Source organism: Staurois parvus, unplaced genomic scaffold (genome assembly GCF_062004578.1).
Source record: "Staurois parvus isolate SC_StPar_1 unplaced genomic scaffold, SC_StPar_1.0 ptg000227l, whole genome shotgun sequence".
Taxonomy (NCBI): domain Eukaryota; kingdom Metazoa; phylum Chordata; class Amphibia; order Anura; family Ranidae; genus Staurois; species Staurois parvus.
In genome coordinates, this window is record NW_028318023.1 from 1,806,709 (window position 1) to 1,831,360 (window position 24,652).

Consider the following 24,652-nt stretch of genomic DNA (forward strand, 5'->3'; position numbering starts at 1 on the left):
GTGGGTTGAATGAAAGAAAATAACTCGATTCGCCAATCCACACACTTGATGTGGAAGGAGGGGGGGGGGGGTACCTCCTGATGCGCTATTGTATTCTGACTGCGAGTAGACTTCCCCACCATCAGAATAAACTGATTAGTTCTACTGGATATAGCCAGCGGTGCTGATTGAGAGAAAAAAAATCAACTGACTGGCTGTACAGAAGTCGATTGATAGATCAACGCCTGTACAACCAGCCTGCCTATACATAGATTGAAATTCGACTGGTCCATGCTGAACCGGCCAGGTTTTGATCCATGTATGGCTAGTTTAAGCTCACCTTTTCCAGAAAATTGCCTATGTAAACAAGGAGCCCTAGTAGGTATTAATGTTCATTATCTATATTGTCACACCTATAGGCCATTTGCTCCTTTTCCCCCTCGAGGAGGCTGGCCGAAAAGCTCCCATTCAGCAACTCTCTCATTCTGCTTTGTTGCTAGGATGTGGAAACCATTGGCTTTCTCCCTGGTAATGCTCAGCGTAAGTGTCCAATAGCAGCAAGGTAATTGAAATTTTTTGGTAAGTCTTCAAGGGAGCCCAGATGGCCTTACACGTATGACAATAAAATAAATGAAAACTTCACAAAGTGGGCCCTTGCCTTCATAGGCTATTTTCTGCAGCCTTTCATTGTTTGCTGTAGGGAATTTAGTCTAAGGTGAAGTATCGAGGCAGTGGAACAGGAGTATATACAGAAGCAGAACAGTTGGTACCATGCTAGTGTGGAGCCTTTAAGCCCCCGTTCACATCTGTGCAATTTTTCATGCATTGCTTGACATCATACAACCAGAGGAATCTGTTATTTTCCTGTGGTGCACATTCACATTGAAATTCTTTTTTGTTTTCCTGTTTTGAAAATGCTACATGTGCTTATTTTGATGTGATTTTTTTCTGAATAGACTCACATCAGAAAGGTATGTACATGTATTTTTGACACTGTTTTTGCACTTTTTTTTGCTTTTTTTTAACAACAGGACTCCCCTGTAGCAACTTCTACTTTACACAGGCTGCACAGGAGAAGATAGTGAAACAAAGTCGCAAAATGCTCGATTTTGAGAACCTTACGCGCCAGGTCAGAACAAGGCCATTACTGTATGATTCCAGCCACCTCCAATACAAAGATCACAGCAAACATCATTGGAGAAAATTGTCTGTGAGCTGTTGGGGGTTGAAATGTTTTTGCGCTCTTCTCCCGCTCTTCTTCCATAAAAAAGTAGGGTAGTAGATATAGCTGCTGTCATAATCATTGGCATACTGTAGTTGTCATGACACAATATTGCAGCCCAACAACAGAGGCAAACAGACAGAGGACGTAGGAAGTTATCATTTAGACAGGCTCTCTGGGCACCAGTAACTTCTACTCTAGTGTCAAAACTCATTTGCCCTGGCAGAGGAATCAAACGCATCTCACTAGGCTTCTTTGGACGAAATCCAGATAGTGATTACATATTATAATTGCATTCATTTTGCAATTCTGTTAGCTTTAGGACATTATTCCACAATAAACGACAACAGACCGTGGTAAAGATGAACTAGTGTAAAAGTGCATCACAACAAACCTGAAGAAAGTGCTGTAACCCATAGCAACAAGCCAGACTTCATTTTTACTCCAGATACAGTGGATCTGCTGATTGCTTATCGTGCGTGACTTTGCATATTCTCATTGCTCTTTGTGCTCTCATCAGATAATCCAGATTAAGCCAGAGGAAACCTTGACTCCACATGTAGATATTTGACAGTGACGTTGGAATGATCACGCAGGTTGATAGTCAAGTGGAATTAGAAGGGCCAGCTCCTAATTATTCTAATTATTGTAAATAATGTTATTATTAGAAGCTCGGCTTCATTGCTATCAAGAGTAGTTGATTGCCCTGCGTATTAGCAAAAAAACCAGTTCTTACATTTGTTTGAAATACCGTTGATGATAATGACATCTGTCATTGTGTGGTTTTATTGTACCACCATTTTATTGTACCACCATTTTTATTGTTCCTTATGATCTTATGTTAAGTAGTTATGTATCCAGGGTACAGGCTGGCACTTATATTGGATACAAAATAAGATACAATGGAACACATTTCTTAATGTCTATTACAGTGGAACTATTTTATGTAAATTGTATATCTAGTTTTACAGTCAGGTCCATAAATATTGGGACATGGACACAATTCTAACATTTATGGCTCTATACACCACCACAATGGATTTGAAATGAAATGAACAAGATGTGCTTTAACTGCAGACTGCCAGCTTTAATTTGAGAGTATTTACATCCAAATCAGGTAAACGGTGTAGGAATTACAACAGTTTGCATATGTGCCTCCCACTTGTTAAGGGACCAAAAGTAATGGGACAGAATAATAATCATAAATCAAACTTTCACTTTTTAATACTTGGTTGCAAATCCTTTGTAGTCAACTACAGCCTGAAGTCTGGAATGCATAGACATCACCAGGCGCTGGGTTTCATCCATGGTGATGCTCTGCCAGGCCTCTACTGCAACTGTCTTCAGTTCCTGCTTGTTCTTGGGGCATTTTCCCTTCAGTTTTGTCTTCAGCAAGTGAAATGCATGCTCAATCAGATTCAGGTCAGGTGATTGACTTGGCCATTGCATAACATTCCACTTCTTTCCCTTAAAAAACTCTTTGGTTGCTTTTGCAGTATGCTTTGGGTCATTGTCCATCTGCACTGTGAAGCGGTGTCCAATGAGTTTTGAAGCATTTGGCTGAATATGAGCAGATAATATTGCCCGAAACACTTCAGAATTCATCCTGCTGCTTTTGTCAGCAGTCACATCATCAATAAATACAAGAGACCCAGTTCCATTGGCAGCCATACATGCCCACGCCATGACACTACCACCACCATGCTTCACTGATGAGGTGGTATGCTTAGGATCATGAGCAGTTCCTTTCCTTCTCCATACTCTTCTCTTCCCATCACTCTGGTACAAGTTGATATTGGTCTCATCTGTCCATAGGATGTTGTTCCAGATCTGTGAAGGCTTTTTTAGATGTCGTTTGGCAAACTAATCTCGCCTTCCTGTTTTTGAGGCTCACAAATGGTTTACATCTTGTGGTGAACCCTCTGTATTCACTCTGGTGAAGTCTTCTCTTGATTGTTGACTTTGACACACATACACCTACCTCCTGGAGAGTGTTCTTGATCTGGCCAACTGTTGTGAAGGGTGTTTTCTTCACCAGGGAAAGAATTCTTCCGTCATCGACAACAGTTGTTTTTCGTGGTCTTCCGGGTCTTTTGGTGTTGCTGAGCTCACTGGTGCGTTCCCTCTTTTTAAGAATGTTCCAAACAGTTGTTTTGGCCACGCCTAATGTTTTTGCTATCTCTCTGATGGGTTTGTTTTGTTTTTTCAGCCTAATGATGGCTTGCTTCACTGATAGTGACAGCTCTTTGGATCTCATATTGAGAGTTGACAGCAACAGATTCCAAATGCAAATAGCACACTTGAAATTAACTCTGGACCTTTTATCTGCTCATTGTAATTGTGATAATGAGGGAATGACATACACCTGGCCATGGAAAAGCTGAGAAGCCAATTGTCCCATTACTTTTGGTCCCTTAACAAGTGGGAGGCACATATGCAAACTCTTGTAATTCCTACACTGTTCACCTGATTTGGATGTAAATGCCCTCAAATTAAAGCTGACAGTCTGCAGTTAAAGCACATCTTGTTTGTTTCATTTCAAATCCATTGTGGTGGTGTATAGAGCCAAAAATGTTAGAATTGTGTCGATGTCCCAATATTTATGGACCTGACTGTAGGTGCATTTGTAAAAGCATGTGCACAGTTGAGTGACCATGTCAACAAAGGGCCGTTTATAAACTATTACATACCTGTAATAACTAAGGCTTTATATTTACTTTCCTGGTGACTGAATTGCTGAAACACTATACACTTACAGGTATGTGGAATACCTGCTGCCCAACAGCATACTGTGGTTTCCCCTGCAGTCTCGTAATTCACTACAGGACATAGGAGTCAGCAGGAAGAACCATTGCATGTGGTGGGAACAACAGGTATTCAATTTCTTTGGGCCAGTTGAATACCTGCAGCAACCAGTGAGCACTGAAAAGGCAGCATTTTAACAAGTGGGTTGCTGGGAAGGATTGTACAGAGCCCTTCTTATTACAGGTGTGTAATTCTTTACCAGTGACATGCTGACAAGGTTATGCAGGCCATAGACGGGTCGAAAATCGTCCGATTTTTCTTTAAAAAAACCGAAAAATCGGTAGTTCAAGCGGCCGACGTTAGCAGCAATGGTAATGAAAATCGGCCGATTTTCATCCCATCTACAGCCGGCAAAAAGTGTCCCTGCAGAGAGCTCCGCTATTTCTTCTGACAGTTCCTTGACATTTATAGCCGTTGCATCAATGTATCTATTTGTATCCATTTAGGATACAGATGTTTTTATTCGGAAACAAATAAATACATTGTTGCAACCGCTATAAATGTCAAGGAACTGTCAGATGAAATAGCGGAGCTCTCTGCAGTGACACTTTTTGCCGGACTGGAATTCCTCTTCTTCTTCATCCTCTTCTTCTTCATCCTCTTCTTCTTCTTCATCCTCTTCTTCTTCTTCTTCATCCTCTTCTTCTTCATCCTCTTCTTCATCTTCTTCATCCTCTTCTTCATCTTCTTCATCCTCTTCTTCATCTTCTTCATCTTCCTCTTCTTCATCTTCCTCTTCATCCTCTTCTTCTTCTTCCTCCTCTTCTTCTTCTTCTTCATCCTCTTCTTCTTCTGCTTTTTTTTCATCCTCTTCTTCTTCATCCTCTTCTTCTTCTTCATCCTCTTCTTCTTCTACTTCTTCTTCATCTTCTTCTTCTTCATCTTCTTCTTCATCCTCTTCTTCTACTTCTTCTTCTTCATCCTCTTCTGCTTCTTCTTCATTCTCTTCTGCTGCTTCTTCTTCATCCTCTTCTTCTTCTTCTTCATCCTCTTCTTCTTCATCCTCTTCTTCTTCATCTTCTTCATCCTCTTCTTCTTCTTCTTCATCTTCCTCTTCTTCATCTTCCTCTTCATCCTCTTCCTCTTCTTCCTCTTCTTCTTCTTCATCCTTTTCTTCTTCATCCTCTTCTTCTTCTTCTTCTTTTTCATCCTCGTCTTCTTCTTCATCCTCTTCTTCTTCTGCCTCTTCATCCTCTTCTTCTTCTGCCTCTTCTGCTTCTTCATCCTCTTCTTCTTCTGCTTCTTCATCCTCTTCTTCTTCATCCTCTTCTTCTTCTTCATCCTCTTCTTCTTCTTCATCCTCTTCTTCTTCTTCCTCTTCTTCCTCTTCTTCTTCCTCTTCTTCTTTTTGTCTTCCTCTTGCAGGTCACTGCTCATGCGCAGATTTTTTTATCGGTAAAAGATCGGCCGATTTGCCCATCATTGCCGCGAAAATCGCCCGATCGGCAAAATCGGCCGATTTTTTTCAAACTTTACTGATAAAAAAAATCTGCCAAAATACCGAAATAACGGCCGAACATTTAGCCCACAAACAATCCGAAAATCGGCCGATTTTATTTTCGGCCGAAAAATCGGCCGATTTTCGACCCGTCTATGGCCTGCATTACTATAAATACCAGTGCAACTGCTGGGAAAATACCAACACCAAACTAGAGCATGTCAATATGAAAACACTCTTCATATTCTTGTCATATATATAATCACCCAAGCTGCTTGGTGCACTCATTTGGCCTGTCTTTTTCTGATGTCCATAAACAAATCTTGCAAGAAATGTTCTGTCTATGGCTTCCCCCAGTGTAGGCTTTCATATAAGACTAAACAAGAACTTAATGTAATGCACAATGTTTTAAAGGTTAAGCTCAACTTTGGGAAGATGTTATATGTTCCACCCGTTTTTAGGGTGGAACATGTAACATGTTCCCGCTCCCTGCAGCCTCTCCCCCCCCCCCCTCCCTTTGACAGCGGGTTGGGGATCTTCTCCCAGCACCCACTGTCACTATTTAAAAACAGCTTCACCTACATTGCTGCGTCATTCATTCAAGAGTTCTGTGAATTAATGAATTAAAAGTACCGACAGCCTTTGTGGCTGATGGCTTGTAGTTCTCAATGAACTACCAGAGCGCTGATGAGCGCTCTAGGTTGTTCATTGATGCTTCCTGTCATTCAGTAACTGCTTGTCCAAAAGAGGTACAGGCAGACAGCTACACTGACAGTCTACAGGAGCCTAAGGGCTCGTTCACACTTGACTGTTTTACCAACGCTTGCCAAACACCCCTACAGCGTTTGGCAAGCGTTGGTCCAGCGTTTGCGGAGCTTTTTTAATGTTCGGTTTAGCGGGGGTTGCTAGGCATTTGCCAAGCGTTAAAAACGCCCCACAAACACCTATAATGAAGTTTGAATGGTGTTACCGCTCCGCAAACGCCCCGCAACCGCATCACAACCGCTCCGCAAACACCGGCCGGGCGTTTGCGGAGCAGCACCATAGACTAGAATAGTAGGCTTCAACGCCTCCTGACTCGACCAGAGGCGTCCGTTTTGCTGAGACGCGATGCTAATGCTCCCGTTAGAACAGCACCATGTGCTGCAATGTGCAGAATTGTCAGAGGCATTTGGGAAGTGGTAAAAACGCTTCCCAAATGCCTCTCTGCCGCCTGCACACAACGCTAGTGTGAACGTAACCTAAGATTGCACCTGCAATCTGCTAATTGTAGTTGCAGTCTCCTAAAAAAATTTTTCATTTAATTTTATTTTTAGAAAGGTGAACTTTCCTTTAAAGCTGATGTTTGGGCATGACAATTCTATTGGACCAATGCATGTATGCACCATGCCTGGCCATACTCCCTGGAGGCTGTAATCACCACTCTTACAGTGATTGCCGCTAGCTTCTGTATCCCATGCTGAGCAGCTGCCCTGCTGCTATCTGAACACAGGAGGTCACCCACTTGGCACAGGTGCCATTCAGGGAACACTGGGGTTGATTTACTAAAACTGGAGAGTGCATAATCTGGTGCAGTCATGCATGATAACCAGTCAGCTTCTCACTTCAGCTTGTTCAAGTAAGCTTTGACAAAAATACCTGGAAGCTGGTTTCGATGTACAGCTGCAGCAGCTTTTGCACTCTCCAGTTTTAGTAAATCAACCCCTTTGCCCTATCTCAATGCATGCAAAGTGTTCTTTGACTGGATGAGGTAGAGATCACGACTTCATTGCCCTGCCTCTCTACCTGGTCCAATCAGAGAAAGCTTTGCATTCATTGAGAGAATGCAAAGTGTTTTCTAAATGCCACCCATGCCGAGTGAGCAACCTCCTGTGTTCAGAATGCAACAGGGCAACCACTCATCATGGGACCCCGAAAGCTAGTGGGGATCACTGTAATAGCAGTGTCTACTTTAGTAATTTCCAGCTTCCACCAGGACACCAAAAGTATGAAACATACATATTTACATTGATCCAATGTAAAAACTACCATACCTAAACTTCAGCTTCCATATCGTAAAGTTATATGTTGTATATTGTGTATATTTTTTATACATTTGTATATAGTGTATATTTTTCCTTAAAGTCTTCCAGTCCGCCCATTGCATATAGAAGGTGGACAGCAAGATTTGCCGATGTGGGATAATGTACCTGTACGTCAGCCTTCATCGGATGCTCCTGCATGGCTCACAGAGCGCGCACCTGGGAACCCGGCGATTGGTGTGTTGGCCAGACACAGCAAACCACATTACCGCTGTGTCTGGGCATTCACATAGTCACAGCACTCACATTGTAAACACTAGTGAAACTAAAGATTGCTTCTCTCTGCTCCCAGCCTGTCAGGCTGCTTGTACACTTACAGACTGCTGTGCCAGCCACCCCAGTGTCCCAGTTTAGTGCCCCAGTGTCTGTGATGAGTGCCCCAGTGTTTTCATAATAAAATACTGCAGTTAGCCCCTGTCACCTGTCCCAGTGTGCACAAAAACACTTCCATACACCATACCAGTGTCCTGATCACCGCTATACCAGTGTCCTGATGACCGCCCTACCCCAAACCAATGCCCTGATCACCGCCATACCCCATACCAACACCCTGATCACCACCATATGTCATACCATCCCCTGATCACCGCCATATGCCATACCAGTTCCCTAATCACCGCCATACCCCATACCAGCATCATGATCACTGCCATACCCCATACCAGCATCCTGATCACCGCCATACCCCATACCAGCATCCTGATTACCACCATGCCCCATAGCAGCATCCTGATCACCACCATGCTAGCATCCTGATCACTCCACATGCTATACCAACGTGCTGATCACCGCCATACCCCAGACCAGTGTCCTGATCACCGCCATACTCCATACCAGCGTCCTGATCACCGCCATACCCCATACTAGCATTCTGAACACCACCATACTCCATAGCAGCATCCTGATCACCCTCATACCCCATACAAGCTACCTGATTACCGCCATACCAGCATCCTGATCACTGCCATACCTCATGCTAACGTCCTGATCATTACCATACCCTATACCAGCGTCCTGATCACTACCATATGTCATACCAGTGTCTGGCATATTAGAATCTCAACCGATCAATTTTCAAATATTATTACAGGTACTTATATAAACACTGAACGTTTACGCAGTGCTTTACATGTATATATGTATTGTACATTCATATCAGTCCCTAACCCACAAGGAGCCTACAATCTAAGGTCCCTAACTCACATTCATACATATCCATACTAGGGCCATTTTAGACAAGAACCAGTTAACCTACCTGCATGTCTGTGGAGTGTGAGAGGAAACCAAAGTACCCGGAGGAAACCCATATAGGCACAGGAAGACATGCAAACTCCAGGCAAGTGGTGCCATAGTTGGGATTCGAACCAATGACCCTAGTACTGCCAGGTGGAATAGCTAACTATTATACAGTATGTCCCATAGTTTGTAGACTCTATAGCTTTCACACAGACTAAATAATGTACGCTGTTTTGGGCTATGTTTACCCCAAAAATGTAGCAGAATACATTCGGGCTAAATTTATGAAAAAAATCTTTATTTGCTAAATTTTATAACAAAAACAAAGAAAAAATTTTCTTTTTCAAAAATGTCTGTATTTTGTATCTTATATAGCAAAAAATAAAAAACCTAGTGGTGATCAAATACCAGCAAAAGAAAGCTCTATCTGTTTCAAAAAAACGATACAAATTTCATATGGGTACAGTGTTGCATGACTGAGTAATTGTTGATCAGAGTGTGATAGTACTGAAAGCTGAATATGGACTGTAAGGGGGTGAAAGTATCCAGACTTGAAGTGGTTAAAGCTGTAGTAAATTGCCACAACAATAAAAAAACAAACAAATCGGGGCCCCTGCAGGTTTAAGTCATAATGTACTAGTATGCACTGCTGTCATGGCTCCTGTGTGTATCCATCTTCACCCGGTCTCCCTTCCGTGTTCACGGACTCCGGCTATATGAGTAGCTGGGGCTGCTATTATGTCACTCCCTCGCAAGTGCATGGGTGCCCCTGCCCTGGTGACATCACCAGCTGCATGCTGAATGACTATCTCCGTAACAGTGCAAGTTTAGGAGATATTCACCATACCTACAGGTATGCCTTATTATAGGCTTACCTGTAGATACAAGTTAAAAAGTGGACTTTACTTCCACTTTAACAATGAAGTGCCTTTTTATTTATGCAGACACAGGAGACACAATCTGTTCTTCCTTAGGCCTCCCCTTTCTCTAGATGGTTACTTCACACCTGTTCTCAAACTACTGGTGACCATGCAGAGCAGGAAATTTCAGTTTGACAATTCTGTCCATCTGATTTTTTTTTAATTTTTGCACTTGATTACAATTTCACTGCATTATAGTTAGGGTGTATTTTGAAATAGTATTCCATGCATGTCATTCCTATAAACGCGTGCTATGTTACTATACATTTATTTTTATGATAATGCTATTTTAAATTCAATGTAAATTACAAGCATATGCTCTGTGGGACTTTGAAGTGTTATATAAAACTCCCAAGAATATAATCATAAATGCAGTTGTCTGTCAGCCAAGTCTCAATGAATAAAACAGTGGGTGGGTGGCATGATATTTTAACAATCACTACAGTAATTTGAGGGTGGGGTGGGTGGCAATCTTGTTGATTTCATTCCAGCATGAATGAAAATATGCACGTTTAGTAACTTGCTATACTTGCAGTCCAGATTAACAATCTGACTGAGAACATAGTAAACCTTCACTGTAATAGCTAGGTTATTATAGTACTAGTAGCCTTAACCTTGTTTTCCTTCAAAATAATATTAAACCCTCAATGTTTTTATATCTTATCAATAAACAGCCTTTTGCAACAAGCAAGAACAGACCCCGAAAGAGTATAGCTGGTGCATATTTACCAACCATACGGCACTATTTCTCCCACTGATGGGGCACTATTCCACCCACTGACACCAACGATGAAGCGTTATTTCTCCCACCAATACCAATTATTGGGCACTATTCCTCTTCCTACTAACCAAAGGCATTCTGTAATGTATTTATTCCCACTGTCCACCAAGTCTGAGGCATTGCCTATTGCCACTGAATCTGGACATTTTCTACCTCCCAGCTACAATCCGGCCCCACTAAAGTCTGAAGAACAGTAAACTTGGCCCTTTGTTTAGAAAGCTTGGAGACCCCAGTCTAAGGGCAAGACAACAGTGTTTATTTTGCCTAAATAATTTTGTCCTCTTTATCTTCTCAGCAAGTTGGTATTTAGGCTGGTGATGACATGTGGGAATAGGAGTGTAATGTGTGGTTGGTGTTATGAAAGGCTTGCTGTAATTTTTTCCCCATGATCTAACAGTTCCGTGTGTACTAATGGAGCTGCATATGGTGTAGACATTTCAGCTAAAATCCTGTAAAGTAGTGCTTTCCAAAGTGGGCAATATACCCCCTGGGGGGCTCTAGAATGATGGGTTGGGGGCGGGTAGTTGTTGCCTCGAGTGCAATTGGGGGGCATTGAATAAAAATAAGTGGGTGGTGGAAGCATGAAGGGAAGAAAATGTTGAAAAACTACACAGGTCTGCGACTAAAAAGCTGTTTGATTATTTTCATCTAATTTCCATGTATTTTGGTGTGCTGAAAACAAATAAAATATTGAAAAACTCCTAGATGTCATGATTTGCCACAAAATACAAAATTGTCTTCAAATTTATCAAATTTTTTTAATTTTTGGTATTTTTTTTATATTATGGGTTTTTAACCAAATGTAAAGTCCAAATTACTATTATTAATTCACATAAGTGCATTTAAGATATAAAATGCCAAACAAAACCTTAAAGGGGTTGTCCGAGTTATGTAAAAAAAATATATAGCACTGTAAATCTGATGGTCAGCAATATATACATAAGCTAAGCAAGTTTTAGGGGAAAAAAATTCTATTTCCTCATTTCCCTAGTTCTCTTCTGGCCCTTTGTTGTTATTTACAGGTAAACAATCTCTGCCCCTCCCCCCCTGCAAAGGGGATGAATACAAGTGCTGCTCTGAGTGACATGTCTGACTACTGGGGTACTCAGCAGCATGCTGTATGTGTAAGCCTCAGCCCTGAGTCTGTGCTTCTAATGGTAGAAGGGGTTAATCTTTCCTGAAGAATCCAGTGGGTGGGATACAAAATATCCTTGTTTTCTGTGTCTATGGGACAGTCGAGACCGACAAAATCACTGGACCAAGAACAGTTGGCAGCCGAGGGTGCTAACAGTCGGTGAAAAAAATGTCCTCCGAGAAACTTTGGTACCTTCCCATAAAGTTCTTCTACCACCTCTCCACATAAAATTAGGATTGATGATGCAATTCTTAAAATCACTTCCAAGAGATGGAGAATTCTTCAAATACTTGGTCACCAAGTTTCCAGGCCTGTCGGAGGCAAAACTGAAGGAAGGTGTGTTCGTCAGACCAGACATTAGAAGGCTTATAGTTGATCAAGAGTTTGTCAATACCATGACGGATCCTCAAAAAGAAGGGTGGATTGCATTTAAAGAAGTCGTACAGAAATTTTTAGGCAATAACAAAGATCCTCACTACAAAAAGATTGTCGGACGAATGCTGAAAGCATTTCAAGCTTTAGGTTGCCTGATGAGTTTGAAAGTGCATTTCCTCCAGTCCCACTTTGACTACTTTCCTGAAAATTTGGGAGCTTTGAGTGAGGAACAAGGTGAACGATTCCACCAAGACATTAGAGAGCTGGAAAGGAGATAGCAGGGAAAATGGAGCATTACAATGATGGCAGACTACTGTTGGATGCTTCAGAGAGACATTCCAGATGCTACTCACAAGCATAAATGCACCAAGAGGCATCTCACAGGGAAGAAGAATCGAGTTTAGTGTGTGTAGGTGAGCTCATTTCTGTTCAAAAAAGGATTTTCATGAAAAAATTGTAATAAAACTTTAATTTTATAAGTCTATTTCCATTTATTTTGAAGTATTGCCTTATTTAACATAGTTACCTAAATTGTCAGGAAACATGATGTCCTATGACAAAATGGAGGTCATTTTCGGATTCAGCGCACCAAAAAACATAAAGATTACATGGAATAACCAAAACAGCTATTGAAAAAATTTTTTTTGCAGACCTGTGCTATTTGTGCATGTTTCATCTCACTCACAAAATGGAAGTTACAACCAATCAGTGGTCACGTTCTGCCAACACGTCTTAAAGCCTAACTCCAGACAGAAAAAGATGGGGCTGCAATGCAAGGGTTAAGTGCTCCTTTTGTCCATGGGAGAGGAGAAACACATACTTACCCAAACGTTCACTCCCCTGACAAATTCAGCTCCCGCACGATCTAGTGGGGGGCTGCTCCTGGCATCCTTATGTCCATAGCAGGGCTGTGGATGCTGCTCTGGGCTTGCTAATGTCAGGACTCAAGACTGCTAGACTGGAGTGCCCGAGTACAGGAGCTATAGGGACCGATCTTGTGCAGAGGGGAACGGAGGGTCAGGTAACTATATCTCCTTTCATCTTTCCCCCATAGTACAAAGGTTTTTTATTGCATTTCCTTTATTTTTTTTTTATTTATTATTTATAGGTATGCAACAATTACATGAAATTGTAGACTTCACAAACTTAAAGCAGAGATTTCTCATTCAGCCAATGACTTGGTACAAGTCATATGTTCATGAGGTGAATAATTTCCAGTCAGTAAGATGATTGATAAGCAAGCAAAGTATACATCCATTATTAACCGAATCCAAGAAAGTTTCAAAATCAACCAGTAGACAGGGATATGCAGAGGGGAAACAATGGAGCCCACCAGAGGGGTATATTAGGGTCCATGCCAAGACACCGTGAGATGCTCACTGTCACCCAAAAGGAACTAGCAATCATGGAAGGAAGCTGAATGCAGGGGGTCCAGCTGGCTTTTGTGCACACCAAAAAAATTTGTGTATACTGTGTAGTAGGGTAGAGAAGGAAAGAAAAGGGGGGACGAAATAGAGAGGAAAAGTGTGTGTGTATGTATATATATATATATATATATATATATATGGGGGAGTGGAAGGGAAATGAAAGAGGGTCACCACCGTGGGGGCAGTAGCAACCCATACCAGTTAGGCACAACCTGCCACCTATGTGACACAGAGGTCATGAGTATTAGAGGAACTCATCGGAGAAGCGAAAAGGGTCCCAATAAAATCATCTGGTCTTATGTTCCTCAGATTTGCCCCGGAGAGCGGAAGTATTGCATTTCCTTTATCACATTTAGTGGAATATGGGTTTAGTGCGGTCAGAAATCAGTTAACTAAAAAAAGAAACTGACTGCAAATAGCTAGTCACGGGGACAAAAATACAGCCGAACATTAATAAGTTGACAGGAGTGCACTGAGTTCATTCTTCTCATTAGCATTATTTTAATATGTTTTGTGATTTTTATTTCAATATTGTGCTTCCATATCTTAATTTTCTATGTGTAATGCGCATGTTACTATGGTTGATTTAAGAATGATTTTATTTATTACTAATATTATTTCAAGGTATCTTAATTGCAACATCTTTCTTTAGTAGACAAAGGTAGAAAGAGAGATACATAAAACAACACAAACCTGTCACTGCACCTTAAAGAGGATCTTCAGCGTCCCCAAAAAACCACTGCAGCTGCTCACTTTTAATATAAGGACACTTACCTGTACATGGATCCAGCTCTGTCCTCACTTGTTCTTCACCGGCATTCTTCGGGCCCCTGGCATTTTTACTAATGGAAGCTGGCTGTGAGTCCTAGCTTTACAGCTGGCTTCCTTCTGCACATGTGTGAGTTTCGCAGCACCTTGTGAATGGTGGGGGCAGAAAAGTGGAACTTCTCCTTTTGGGTGAAGTTCCACTTTAAAAAAGGTAGATTTCCAAGGGGGCTCTGAGTCACTTATTTTCTAAAGAGAGGGCAGTAGGCCAAGTAAATTGCTCTGCTGTAAAGAGTCATGAGGAATATGTCGATGAGTATTGAGTGATTCATTTTACAGTTCTTCTAGCAATATCCTCCATGTAAGAGCTGGGTTATTTGGTTTCACAATGGCTTCTTAGGACCACACCAGCTACAGAGGCTGCTATAAGCATAATTATTAACTTCTGTTAGATCTGATAATTACTTTTACATTGCTTATTGTATGACTGGCTAGTTTTGTTGCTTTACTTCCTCGTTATCAAACCCTCCTGCTTTTAATTCTTAACATTGCTAAGCGAATCTCTATTTTGGAAGTGCGTGCTTTTTGTTTTTTTATTATTTCCTCAAACAGCATTTCAACATAGTGTCCTTTTCATCACATATAGGGATGGGCTGAGTTGAGTACTGTTTGAATTCATAAAACCCGAATTTAGCAGGAAATGCTATTCTTTAGTGGGGTGAATCATGATACTAAATTCTGTCATGATGTCAGTACTGTCACTTGTGTCATCTGCATATTCCTTTGTTAGGTGTGAATATATATTTTTTTTGCCTTGACTAGCCAAGTATTTTCCTTACGAGAAGCTATTCTGTATTGGCTGGGAAATTTGCTCTTTATGCAGCACGACTGATATATTTTCTTAAGACACAATATTAGACATGATGCTGGATAAGCTAGTGGGACTAATGCTCTATAGTTGTAAACGATACTCGACAAACTCTGTAATCTTCTGACCACGTGTGCACATTATAGATTATCAAAATTGGATGCGTGACCCATTCACTGCCAGATATCAAGAGTAAGCGAACAAATGTAGTGCTTGTGTAACCAACAAACACCAGTGTGTATGTATGAATTCAAATTCATATGTATGTTTTACCTGCAAAGGGATCTGTTCAGCCAGTCTTGAGTTTGTCACTGCCCTGCCACATTTTTTTCATTTAAAATTATTTTTATTGGCAGATTTCAGGTGATACATAGCAAACAAGTACAAACTGTTAATAAAACAGTTGTTATCAGACTTAATAAGCCAGTAATTACATACAGAACAGTAAAAGGCCTGTGAATGAGCTTGCACATCTACCATACCTTATTCACAGGAATTCCTAGACTCAAAAGAGGACTTTCCAAATAATCAGTCTGGTGGTACAAAACTTTGCAGTCAAAAGAAGCAAAAGAGGAAAAGAAAAGGGTAGGAGTAGGTAGGGTATTCAGTGTGATGACAATGCTCTACAGCAGGACTCCAGGAGCGCTTTCAGACTCTATGCATTCCCTACAAGATAGTGGATCCAGGGCTCCCAAATCATCAGGTAGTAGAGTTGGATTGGCAAAGTCTGTACGAGAGGCTGACTTATTTGTGAAGGAGTAGCACAGGAGGGCTGTGAGTAAGGGGTGCTTCTACCTCGAATCTCAGTTAAAGAAGCACTTTGGGCCCAGGTAAACAGGCCACGGAGGCAGGTTTGGGGAGTGAGATCTGCCTAAGTCCAGAGACTTAGTATTGAAATCACCTATTAACAACATTTTTGCAGTGCAATGGATAGCTATTTTATCATGTGTTTCTATAAAAGAGTGAAAAGATGGAGGGATGTATACAATTACTATCACCCAATTCTTAGACCAGATATTGAGGAGTTACCACTACATATTTTCAATTGAGGTCCAAGTTCACCAAATCACCCATACATGCAAGGGATTTACTGCTTAAAACAGAGTTTTACTTTGAACATGTGGAATAAATAGAATGTAGGGCTCTTTGCACCCTGTGTGCACAATGCAGAGAGCATTAGCTAAAGGCAGAACCAATTGAAATGGATTTAAGGACAACTATCATGCAATGTCAAGGTATTGTTTTGGGGGGATTTAAAGGGCCAGCAACAATCAATGATGGAGGTGTGTGTGTGTGTGGGGGGGGGGGGGGGTGAGAGATGAGTGCCACTGACCACCAATAATTGTGCAATTGTTTTGAGGGATTTAAAGGATAAGTTCACCTATAGTAACATGTTAAATGTTGCACCGATACTCCGGGTGTAACATGTTGCTAAAGCACCTGCCAACACCCGTACCCAATCCCCCATTGTGACAGCGGGCAGGGGATCTTCTCTCCACACCCGCTGTCACAATTTAAATACAGCATAGCCATGTAGGGCTCCAACCACAAAGCCGCGTCATTCATGTACAGAGTTCTGTAAATGAATGGGCTACAAGTGCCATTGCGGCGGATAGCTTGTATTCTCAATGAACTGCAAGGGCACTGATGAGCACTTTCATAGTTCCTTGATCTTCCTGGACTTCAGTGTACTGAGAGCCTTCAGGAGCCTGACATTGCAATGCTTTACGACGGGTCTCCAAAGTTTCTAAACAAAGGGCCAGTTTACTGTCTTTCAGACTTTAGGGAGGCGTACTGTGGCCGTTGGGAATAAACAATGGCTCTTCTTTTGTATTAGGGGGAGAAATAGTCCCCTAATAGTGCCACATTGTTGGTATCAGTGGCAGGAATAATGCCTCAAGGGCCGGACAAAAGCAAACAAAGGGCCACATGTATTGCACAAATTGACTTGAATAACCTCAAATAAGCAAATGAGAAGCCACTAAAGTAGAGTCACACAAAAATCTGCCAGGTTGTATCTTTAGATCAGTTCATGTTCTGCTCCTCCCCATGGTGACTTGCAGGAAACAATTAACATTATGCTTTCTTTTGTGTTTCTAGTACACTTCCTATCTACTATACAATGATGCATGAGAACAATTTCTGCAAATTTCTTGGATTCAAATATTTGGAACCCATTCAGATGCTTGTATTTTAGTTTCATTGTTTTTATGACTTCTTCTCATTTATATTTGCTAAAGAATTTAGATCTGATACAATATGCTATATTTTCACACACTTACAAATAATCCACTTGAGCTCCCAGCAAATTCTGACATTTCTCTCCAAACATGTAAAAATCAGCATTTTTTTGTTAGAAAATTACTTACGACCCTAGGGGGCCTTACAACCCTAGAGGCTCTAGAGAATAAAATTGTGGGTGTTAAAATGTTTTATTTCACATGCTATTTGCGCAGCAGTTTTTCAAATGCAAAATTTTTGGAAAAAATGCACTTTAAGGAATTTTAGTGCAAACAAACATAATACAGTACCCCTTTTTTGGTAAAATATAAAGGATGATGTTATGCCAAGTAAATAGGTACCAAACATGTCAATCAAAATTGCACAAACCCATGGAGCGGCGACAAATTACGGTACATTAAATTATCTATAGACAACGCTTTAAAAGCCTTTACAGGTTACCACTTTAAATTTACAAGGGAGGTCTGGTGCTAGAGTTATTGCTCTCGCTCTGATGTTTGTGGTTATACATCAAATTTGTGGCGCGATCACTGTTTACGTATGCATGCGGGAACAATATTTTATTATTTATTTATTTTTTAATTGTTACACTGTACCTTTACATTTTTTTTATCACTTTTATTGCTATTACAAGGGATGAACAACCTTGTAATAGAATGGGACATGCCAGGTCCTTTTTATGGAGGGATCTGTGGTCTGTGAGACTCCAGATCTCTCATCTGGCCTCCAAAGCAGCAGATAAAACTGAGATTGGTCTTATCTGCTGGTACACAAGCCGGCAATGGTTTGTAAACAAAGGAACCAAAACCAGAAGTGACAAAATCCTCATCACTGCCAGTTTCTGATGTTACACTGTGGGAGGAACAAAATGAGATCCTCTCATGATGTTCAGGGAAGCTGATGTCACTGGTAGCATCCCAACCAGGCTCCCTGATTGCTCAGGAGAGCTGGGTGAAGGGTGGGATCCTTCTTCCTCTGCCTGTAAAAGTAATCCAGTGGCTTCTTTGTCACTAGGATTACTTTTACATGAAAAAAACAGCTGAAAAAAATTATATCTTGGTTATTGCTGCCGAAGCAGCAGCAATGACAGATATCACCCTTCCAAACCAAGGACATACCGGTACGTCGCTGGTCAACAAGTGGTTAAATGTACTGTATATCTTCAGAACAGATTTTAAACTTGATCTAAAGCCAAACTTTTTTTCTACTTCTGGACATAGTGGGGGAAGGTAAAACTGCTGTCATTTTTTTCTATCTGTGTCTCATTAGGCAGATTTCTCTTCACTTTCTACAGATTCAACAGAAGTTGAGAGTATATCTTTCAAATGTGAGGGATATCCATTCGTTGACAGTTTGTCTGGTGGCAACTCAAAACTTTGGATTTACCTTCCCTTTCTTTCCCTGTGACTTTGGTAATCAGGACAATAGATAGAATTCGAGAGAATGAATCTCCCTAAGGCTGCATGCACATGGCAGAAATGCCCATGCAGTGTAAAAACCAGTGGAAATCCCAGCAGAGGCATAGGTTGCAGAAAAAGACTGGCAGGGGTTCTATCCCACTGAATCATTTCCAAATCTATTGTTTGTCTTTATGAGGTATATGAGTATATATAATGTGCAGGGCTGTCTGATTCCTACTGTATTGAAATCTATTGTAATTGTACTGTCTGCTCTTATGTTGTAAAGCGCTACATAAACTGTTGGCACTATCCCAGTATCATCAGTATGAAGCTGAAAAATCTAATGTAGTGATTTTGGTTTGATTGTTTAAAATGAATGTAGGGATAATATATGGCTGTGAATTCAATTTGTAATTGGGCAATTTGTATTTATTCCATGCTGCTGATGGATGTGCTAATGCCTGCAATTACATTATGCTTGGAACACATCGCATAATAGGATGACATGTAATGACACCATTCTGCATTTATCTTCTAGGTCACCACACTGTCTATATAGGAGTCCATGTTCCCAAGAGCTATAGGAGGAGAAGACGTCACAGACGTAGAACCAGCCACAAAGACAAAAAAGATAAAGACAAATCAGAGAATTATTCTGACGTTGAGAAATCTGATACTGAAAACGCAGATGACCAAGGGTCCAGCATCCTTAAGCCTCTCAGTGAGTCAATTTCCAGTTAGTTTTTTTTACAGTTCAGTAAAATGAAGGTAATTCCATACAGTTATACAAAAAAGAAGGGTTTGTGAAAAGGAATTCACAGAAAAGCGGCTACATTATGAACAGAATGTGATACTCAGAAAAATTTCCAAAAATTATGCTTTATTACATATAAATATTTGACATATGGGCAATCGCCCTGGTTTACCATCACCTCAGTATGAGACAATACACACAGACCTAAAACCATTTAAAATAACATTAACGTTATTTTATATGGTTTTAGGTCTGTGTGTATTGTCTCATACTGAGGTGATGGTAAACCAGGGCGATTGCCCATATGTCAAATATTTATATGTAATAAAGCATAATTTTTGGAAATTTTTCTGAGTATCACATTCTGTTCATAATGTAGCCGCTTTTCTGTGAATTCCTTTTCACAAACCCTTCTTTTTTGTATGCCTCTTTGGGCTACTGAATGGAAGCCATATATTGGGTGATACAGTAATTTATTTTGTAACCTCCAAAAAAACTATCTTTAGTCAATTCCATACAGTTAGCCTGGCCATACAGTAGTAGAATTGAATCCAGATTTTTTGTTTTAAGAACATTCATTCAATTTTCTAATTGTTAGTGACCCTACCCTTTTAGATTTTAAAGTGTTACTAAACCCACAACAGTAAAATCAGTCTATTTATGCAGTAAAGCATGCTTGTTATACTCACTGTGGAACCTAAGGGGTTAATCATCCACAGTGTGTAAAAAGACTGTTTGATCCTTTCTTTTACTGTCCCCAATCCATCTGCTGATAGTACTGAGCTCTAGCAGTCACTGTGCACATGCTCAGTTTAGGATGTATGGCTAGAGAGGTTTCTTTTCTTTGGGAGGCTGCATGTGATCAGCACAGGTCCAATCAGCACTGTCCAGACAGAGGGTCAGGGGTTATGCAGTCTCATTGGGCAACCAGAGCAGAATAATACTCCTCCTACAAGAATAACCAGTGCTCATCCGGACAATGATAGAAGCCTCAAGACTGGTATATCCTGCTGATGAGAAAAAGTATTTACTAAAATAATTGCAGTTCCATGTTCTGTGTACTTTGGGAAACCAGATATAGTGAATGCAGGGTCCTGGGTTTAGTAACACTTTAAGCTCTAACAAGCAGGGCCCTCTGGTTCCTCCTGTATTGAATTGTATTGTAACTGTACTGTTTGCCCTCACGTTGTAAAGCACTGTGCAAACTGTTGGAGCTATATAAATCCTGTATAATAATAATAATAATAGTGTGACCAAATCAATGGTAATTTTTGACTGTAGTGACAAGAAGATTTTGAAGGAGCAGGATGGAAAATATTTCTGGTGTTTTTATTTGGAAAGTCCATTTATTCCAAAATCTAACCTTTAAAGCAAACAACATTTTTAAAAGGATAAATTCGGTTTACAAAAAAAATAAATACAGGTTTTTTGCAGGTAAAAAAAATATGCATTTATTTTTTTTTTTTCTTGAGAGCCTGTAAATCATTGCACCCACGATTAGCAGGTGTCAGGCTCTTGCAGACTGTCAGTACAATGTCTGTCTGTATCTCCTATACAAGCAGGCAGTTACCGCAGGGCAGGAAGCTCAATGGGCTATGAGATTGCTCACCAGCACCCTTGCAGTATGTTGAGAACAAAGGCAAAGGCTGATGGTACTTGCAGGCATTCATTCATAGGAAACTTTGAATAATAGTGACAGTGGGAGTTAGGAAAAGATCCCCAGTTTGCTGTCACGGGAGGGGAGGGGGGCAGTGGGGTTAGAGCTGCAGATGCTGGAACATGTTACATCTTACACCCTAAAAATAGGTAGAACATGTAACATATTCCAAAAAGTGAACTTATCCTTTAAATACTTTTGAACGACATTTGTTAAGTCATCGAATGTATTGAAAATTTTCATGCAAATTTTTTAAATCACTGTACAAACATTTGTTTGAAAATATACTAGTAAATGACCAGCTTTTTTGTTTAGCAAGCAATTTACAGTAGGTTCACCCTGAACACATGCAATTTGGGATTTATTGTAGATGCAGAAACTAGATAGTATCATACCATGCTTATTCTTATGCCACTATTGTACTAAGGCCTGACTGAGTCAGGTACATGTGTCATCTGGATATATTTCATGTTTAACTTTCAGTTAAGCTGAATTTCATATTTCCACAGTACTACCGAAAATCTAATTATAATAATTAACATGACTTCCATTTGTATTGACTTTCTGTTTATAAAAATGATTGCTGAGAAACATACTGTAATCACTGAAATGTTTTTTAATGTAATTCCGTCAAGCTCAATATTACCTTGACATCTATGAGTAGGTTGCAGGCAATATTAAAGTGACCTTGTCACTTAAGTAAAAATCACTAGAAAAGCATACCCTTAAAAAGAAGAATCAATCTAATTTTCCTGTGGCCCGCACCACTAAGCACTGCTTTCAGGGGAATGGACCTGGAAGTCTGCAAGGAAACTGAAAAATCGGGAGTGTCAATCTTTAGGGTCTCCCACAGTTCTCACTGGTTCCTCGTGCTGACCTCAATGATTTCCATGTCATTACTGTAACCTATAATGGGTGGAAGTCTGCAAGAGGAATTATTGAGAGCTGTGGAAGATCCAGGAGATTGATGCTCTGAGGTTTTGGTTTGCCAGTGGACTTTGTTGGACCATGTCTTGTGATCTGAGTAGCAATCAGTGGTGTAGGTGGCTGGAGAGGTAGATATTCAGTCTATCCTTCACAAGTATGTGCTTAGTTCCAAATTTTTAACTATTTCACACAGTCATTTTAAAGCACTGTGCACTGAGGAAAATAAGAAAACTGCCATTGCTGGCCCTCTTCGGAAAACTTTATGAGCCACTGACCCAGAATAAGTATGTAGACTAATCAGTGATTCAGGAAGCACTGAAGGCAATGGATCAATGGGAGAGCCAGGGAAATCAGTGATTCAGAAACTATTAAAGCCAAATACAGCCAGATAACTCACATTTTCAGAAGGAGGATAGCTATGGCAACCTCCATAGTTCAGTTTAGGTTTGCTTTAAAGCAGGGTTCCGGTCGTTTTTTTTGTGTTTATTATATGTCAGCAGCTACAAAAACTGTAGCTGCTGACTTTTAATAAACACACACTCACCTGTCCTAGGATCCAACGATGTTCTCAGTCGCGCCATCCATTCTCTCCCTCTTCTCCCCCTGGCACCAGCATCTCAACTGAAGGCACTTGGCTGTGACAGCTTCTGGCTTCACAGCCGGGTGCCCACTGCGCATGTACATGTTGTGCTGTACCTCATGAATGGTCCAGCAGTCTTTTGGGACCTGTGAAATGTCCCAGAAGACTGCGGGGAGAAGGAGGAGGCTTAACTTCTGGCTCAGTTCGCCGCAGCGAACTGAGCCAGAAGTGGGAGTGGGTACCCACTCCCCCCAAAAAGGGCCAAATGTGACAGTGGAGGGGGGAGGAGGCAGACAAGCAAAACTTCCCCTTTTGGGTGGAACTCCACTTTAAGTTTATGAACCACTTAAAGTCATGGTGTATACAGGAACCTGATTTACTTCTATTTGTACCCTAAAGATCTTCTGCGACTGCATAGAATAAGAAAGTTTTTGTCATGGATGGTCTAGGCAACCCAAGTATAGAGATCTCATCACTCAGGTCACTGAAAAATAAGGATTCTACCCAAAAACCAAAATATCAGTCTTGTGCTTACTGACCTTTTAAAATGAACCAGTCACAAAAGGGCATATATAAAATTCTGGATAGTATATTATTATTATTATTTTAATTTTGTAAACACACAAAGATTTATATCTGACTTTTTTTTAGATTTGTATGCTTTGTGTCTGACTCATTTGTTTGAACTAAGAGATCAGAGATCACCTAAAATCTGAAAGGTGCTGTCTTGCCAGGGCACAACTATAGCCATGGCAGCTCAAGCTGCTGCTTTGGGACACAGAGGTTTGGAAAGGCCCTGCAGGGCTAGGTGTGTATGGAAAGTGGGCTTGTTGACACTTCTAAGTGGTAGAGTGAGTATTATTGACCTGCTGAGCAGTAACGTGGTGCTGTTCCTTTTTTTAATTTGAACTAGCAAATCCCCTGAAAATGATATTGCATCACAGTGTAGATCTTTTTCGACCACAGTACCGAGCAGGGGTGGACTGACAACTCATGGGGCCCCTGGACAATAGGGGATCATGGGGCCCCTGTGTCCTTGCCCAAACTCAAAAAAGCCTATGAAAAAGGTACCAAGGGCATCTCATGGGGCCCCCTACTGACCCCCGGCCCTTGAGCAGTGCCCGAGTTTCCAAATGGTCAGTCCGCCCCTGCTACCGAGCACTGCCAAATAGTTTAATGGAAACTCTTCCAAATAGAAAAATTGAGGCTGCTATTGCTTGCTTCTGTTTTCATAAATGCAAATTGCCTTACTGCCATGTTGACCCTCTTCAGTACGACTAGCCGAAAACAGAACAAAGCATGGCAGCTATCCGAAATGCACTGGCTGTGTTGAAAAGAGCGGTGGCTTGATTCCGTTTTTTATGTGGAGAACAGGTAATACAGTACATAGGAGTGTTCTCGGCATAGATCCAGGGTAGCAGGAGAGATTATTTACCTTATTTAGGATATAATTCTTTGGGTGCTGGCTATAGATGGATTGAATTCTGTCAGATTCCTGCTGAATCAGCCAAAAGTCGTACTGAGGGTGGCACTGTCAATACCACCCGGCTCAACAAAAATTGATTTTTCAATCAACCTTTGTTGAAGGAAATAGGTGGAAACATCTCGGATGAGTAGCACTTACATCTAATCAAATGTAGTCAGTGTACAGGTACTCTTCACAGCCACAGGTGCTGACTGTCAGAATACAATAGCCAGCACTGCAGATTTATCCATTCAGGTTGCTTAGTAAGGATGGGGGAATGGAGTGATTATTCTCATTTAGCCCATGGAACTAAACAAGAGAAACCCTATTATGTACGGACAGCTTTAAGTACAATAACCCTTATCAACCAATAACATTTCACTATGCCAACAGCAAACCAATACACCACTACAGAATGGATTCTGCTAGGCTACTATAGGTTACTGCATCTTAAAGTAAAAACCTAAATACAGCATTATACAGAATATATCCTGTATCCACAAAGATCTCATTCAAAGATGTGAATTTCAGGATTAGATGCTGTACATAACCAACCAACATATATGAAACAACTACTTACTTGTACCTTAATGTGT

At 40.8% G+C, this 24,652-nt stretch overlaps 1 protein-coding gene across 11 annotated transcripts in view; it reads left to right on the forward strand.

Moving 5' to 3' along the window:
- SLC4A4 (solute carrier family 4 member 4) overlaps positions 1-24,652 on the forward strand; it is a 370,302-nt gene that overhangs the window by 115,282 nt on the left and 230,368 nt on the right. For all 11 annotated transcript variants that reach the window (XM_089679581.1, XM_089679582.1, XM_089679584.1 and 8 more), the window contains exon 3: positions 19,212-19,394. In XM_089679581.1, the coding sequence (XP_089535707.1) occupies positions 19,212-19,394 (183 nt within the window). The remainder of the gene's footprint in view (positions 1-19,211; positions 19,395-24,652) is intronic.